This window comes from Alosa pseudoharengus, unplaced genomic scaffold (genome assembly GCF_046254945.1).
Source record: "Alosa pseudoharengus isolate Yale_2024_CS ecotype anadromous, Long Island Sound unplaced genomic scaffold, YU_APseudo_1.1 YU_APseudo_1.1_scf_20, whole genome shotgun sequence".
Classification (NCBI taxonomy): Eukaryota; Metazoa; Chordata; class Actinopteri; order Clupeiformes; family Clupeidae; genus Alosa; species Alosa pseudoharengus.
In genome coordinates, this window is record NW_027468664.1 from 23,059,481 (window position 1) to 23,064,480 (window position 5,000).

General features: G+C 43.7%; 1 protein-coding gene across 3 annotated transcripts in view; it reads right to left on the reverse strand.

The window, feature by feature from the left end:
• Positions 1 to 5,000, reverse strand: part of cped1 (cadherin-like and PC-esterase domain containing 1) — a 170,775-nt gene that overhangs the window by 69,244 nt on the left and 96,531 nt on the right. For all 3 annotated transcript variants that reach the window (XM_076296902.1, XM_076296901.1, XM_076296903.1), the window contains 3 exons: positions 3,364 to 3,494; positions 3,015 to 3,087; positions 751 to 918 (listed from right to left, as the gene is read on the reverse strand). In XM_076296902.1, the coding sequence (XP_076153017.1) occupies positions 751 to 918; positions 3,015 to 3,087; positions 3,364 to 3,494 (372 nt within the window). The remainder of the gene's footprint in view (positions 1 to 750; positions 919 to 3,014; positions 3,088 to 3,363; positions 3,495 to 5,000) is intronic.

The following is a 5,000-nucleotide window of genomic DNA, read 5'->3' on the forward strand; positions in this document are numbered from 1 at the left end:
AGTTCAGCTATTGTACACAGATGACTGATGTATATGAAACAGATGTGGGCTTCATCATCCAGAAGATGACAGTATGTCGCTCTAAATTTGGTAAACAATGCAAGTTTCAAATCTCAGGGAGAAATATACCAAACATGGTCAGATCTCTCACACTCTAAACATGTCTAAAAATCATCTGATGGGACCTTAGTCTCATTTATATATGATTCATACCTGGAATAACTTCTTTCATTAAAGTTACTTTAGAGCCAGAAGGCTTAAGGCATAATAACTATTACCATCCTTTTTGGTGCATAAATACCATGTAACTGAAGAAAAGATGACTGATGACCTCATGAAGACTGAGGTTAGTGAGAGGAGAGAAAGACTGAGAAACGAGGGATATAAAGAGAGAAAGAGAGGGGAAAGAAAGAGTGGACAGAAAAAGAGAAAAAAGGTATAGAAAGAGAGAAAGAGAGAAAAAGAAGGGAGAGAAAGGGGAAAGAAAAAGAGAGAAAGAAAGAAGGGACAGAAAAAGAGGGGATAGAAAGAGATAAAAGAAAGAGAGGGAAGAGAGAGAGAGAGGAGAGAGAAAGGGGAAAGAAAAAGAGAGAGAGAAAGAAGGGACAGAAAAAGAGGGGATAGAAAGAGATAAAAGAAAGAGAGGGAAGAGAGAGAGAGAGAGAGAGAGAGAGAGAGAGAGAGAGAGAGAGAGAGAGAGAGAGGAGAGAAAAGGAGACGAGGGCAAATTGCTCATCCAGTCTCCGGTACCTGCTGTCTCAGGTCTGCCTGTACTGGCTCCACCGATCGCAACACATTCTCCTGCATGCGATGGGTCTCGAACAGGAAGTGCAACCCGTCCTCCAGGATCAACTCCTTCCTGATCTGTCCATCAAAACCTGGGTCCCTCAGCCCCTGAAAGTGTAAGTCGGTCTGGACCTGTGCATACAGAGGGGATAGATTAGTCAGGTCTGGACCTGTGTATACAGAGGGGATAGATTAGTCAGGTCTGGACCTGTGCATTCAGTGGGTATAGATCAGTCAGGTCTGGACCTGTGCATTCAGGTATAGATTAGTCAGGCCTGGACCAGTACAAATTGGATGGAATATATTCATCAAGTCTGGACCAGTGTTGAATGGACAGGGATGGATTATGAGAATAGGGAGAGATCTGTGAATTAAATCAAATTGCATTCATCCTTATAGCTGCATTCATTAACAATTGATATAATCGCAAAGCACTTTACAGAGTTTGAGATGTAAACCTCCTAGAAGAAGAGGGACAAACTTCCTTTTAAACAGGAAGAACATGTTGCTTAGAACCCAGAGCATAGAGGGACAAACTTCCTTTTAAACAGGAAGAACATGTTGCTTAGAACCCAGAGCATAGAGGGACAAACTTCCTTTTAAACAGGAAGAACATGTTGTTTAGAACCCAGAGCATGGAGGGACACGTTTCCTTTTAAACAGGAAGAACATGTTGCTTAGAACCCAGAGCATAGAGGGACAAGTTTCCTTGTAAACAGGAAGAACATGTTGCTTAGAACCCAGAGCATAGAGGGGAGATCCATCATCTACCCCAAAGCCAAGAGGTAGACTAGGGGGCGTAACAGAGAGTGTTCTGGACCTGAGTGGACAGGATGTGGGAGAAAGATTCATTCAGGAGGAAATGACTACCAGACGTATGAGGAAGCCTGTAATGTGAACACGCAGTGACCCCTGGTGGCTTGGTGTAAACAACACGCCTCAGACTGGAGTTAAATTCCCATCTCTGAGCCATGGAGGCTTTACACAAATCCTGCCCTACAGATCTGGCAGATTCAGGGGGAAACAGAGTGATGACTAAGGCAGAAATATCACCCACACACACACACACACACACACACACACACACACCACTTAAACACACGGATGCACACATGAACACAAACACAGGTACGGTCATGGTCACACACACACACACACACACACACACACACACACACACACACACACACACACACACACACACACAAATGGATACACACAAGAACATCAACACAGTTACACTCATGGCCACACACACACACACACACACACACACACACACACACACACACACGCCTGTGTGAACTGATCTGACCAGAAGGAGAAAAGCAGACATTCAATAGCTGATGGAAACATCTGTGCAATCAAGTGGGATTAGTGCTGGAATTCTGGGGGAAAGGGGCGACACGGTTGCTTGGTTTTGCTCGCAGACATAAAAACCTTCTCCTCAATGACACACACACACATCCCAAGTGTTCACAACTGCTCCAGCGCCTTCACACACACATAGTGGCCCATGTGTCTGTAGGTCCGGCTACATATATGACCCATGGCTGCCCCCTTGTGGTTACTTGACAAAACCGTTCCAGTATTGATCACTTTGATGGGTTTGAGGAGCTTTAGTGATAGCTGCAGGGACTAGAGCAGGGGTTCCCAACCTTTTTTGCCAGGTGAGGTCCCAGCAAACCTTTAGGGAACCTTCCCTGAACATTCCCTAAAGGTATTACCTTCAGAGAACCTTTAGGGAACGTTCCCTAAAGGGTATGTGTTTGCAGGGGTGACCCTCTTTTGATGTCACAAAACATTTGCGACCCCGGTCATTCACAACATGTTGTGGGAGTGAGCGCATCTCATCTCTGCTGTAACATCCAGTCCAGAAGCATTCAAGCATGATTACATCAATCAAAGATCTCATTGGAGCTGTCCAAGTTTATTTTTACGTAACTAGGTTGTAATGAAGGATCCATATTAGTTTCATGAGGTTTTTGTGTGCGTGTGTTTGTGTGTCTGTGTGTGTGTGTGTGTGTGTATGCTTGTGTGTGTATGCTTGTGTGTGTGTGTGTGTATGTGTGAGTGTGTGTGTGTGCATGTGTACGTCTGTATGTGTGTGTATGTGTGTGTGTTTGTGTGCGTGTGTGTGTGTGTGTGTGTGTGTGTGTGTGTGTACGTGTGTGTTTGTGTGTGCATGTGTGTGTGTGTGTGTGTGTTTTGTGTCATGTCTCTCCTACCTTCACTACCACAGCAGAGAGAGAGGCGTTGAAACTCAGTGTGAAAGTCAGCCACTGGAAACACAGCTTGCAACTGAGCAGAGAACACACTCATGTTAAACATACACACACACACACGCACACACACACACACAAACGCACACACACAAACACACACACACACACACACACATTTAAAACATACTTAGTTTTAAATCCAAAATGTTCCAAATGTACTGACCATTTGAAAGTCGAGAGCCAATAAATAGCTTGATAGATTGATTGATTAATACATGGATTCTCACGCCTTATGAAACTGTGTATTACTGTAAATATTTACATATTTAATTATGCAGTAAGTCTGACCAACCTGTGCCGAGAGCTGGCCTGCTCATTGGTCAGGGTCGCTGCCAGCAGGACATCACTGACCACTTGGCGCATCTGAGCCAGAGCTTGCCGCGAGTCAGCCGCACCCAGACGCTCCAGGAAGAAAAGCTGCAGCTGATGGGGAGAGAGAAAGAGTTAGGGGGGTGAGAGAAAGAGATAGAAAGAGAGAGAGAGGGAGAGAGTAAGGGGGGGTGAGAGAGAGAAAGAGAGAGGGAGTAAGAGAGTGGGGGGGGTGAGAGATAGAGAGAGAGGAATAGAGAGAAAGAAGGGGGGATAGAGAGAGAGAGAGAAAGAGAGAGAGAGGGAGGGCAAGAGAGAGAGAGGCAGAGAGAGAGAGAGAGGGAGAGATAGAGAGAGAGTATAACATTTCTTGACAATCAAAACATTCTAAGCAATTGGTTTCCTGCCAAAATACTGAACATCCGACCACCTCCACACACACTCCAGGCACTCCAGACACTAATAAATAAACATATGCATCAGTAAAAAAAAATAAAAAAATATGTGCATGCTTAGATTAGATTTTCAAAAAGCATTCGATAATATCTGGCAGAGAGGTTTGCTCTTAAAACTTTTAGAAATTGGGATTGGAGGCAAAACTTTTTAATAAACAATTAGTTATTAAAACGATTTAATAAAATCAATGTACAAAAATAACAAGAAACAGAATAAAATAGAACAAAATAGGAAATAAACAAACAGAATTGTTTAGACAAAGCCAAGAAGTTAGGCTGGGCTGCAGCCTAAGCTCCACGTTATTCAATATCAATATTAAAGGAGAAATCCGCCCGATTTTTATATGGATCTTGATCGCTAGAGGTCGGCGAGTTCTGTTGATAGGAAAAAAATGACCAAAATCGCTACTGAACTGGAGTAGCTGCATTTAAGGGCCAGTACTCCCAGTCAGCTACAATGCTAGGTCTAGGGGCATCATCTAAACGTGCCTTTTTGCCTCTTAACAGACTCAAAATGTCATTAAAACATGAACAGGGCCCTTACGTGACAAAACGATGCGTTTTCAACTCATTAATTGTGAAGAAACCGTTTGAATTCAAAGTTTGTAATCATCTTGGATTTGTGTACATGCTTTGACAACACAAGCACTCTTGTCATATTAATAAAGATTATTTGAATTTGAATTTGAGAGAGAGAGAGAGAGGTACAAACAGAGATAGCGCAAAATAGATTGGGGGTTTGATAGAAAGGGACAGGGGGAGAGAGAAACAGAGAAAGAAAGAACTCACTCCCTCTCTCACTCCCTCCCTCTCTCACTCACTCCCTCACTCTCTCACACCCTCACTCCCTCACTCTCTCACTCCCTCACTCACTCCCTCACTCTCTCACTCCCTCTGACACTCCCTCTCGCTCCCTCTCTCTCGCTCCCTCTCTCTCCCCAGTTCACTACACAGCTGCACAAACATGTCCTAAAACAACCCTTAACGTTCGTTTTCAAAACTGTGCACCTCATCGAGTGGTTAATGCTGTTCGTTGGTTATTGAAATCAAATATATCGGCGCAATGTATAATTTCCAGCCGTCTTATTTGCTATTGTGGAACTATTTTTACACAACCACGTATAAACTATCGCTCAATATTTGAGCCTGAAGCATAGACGGTATT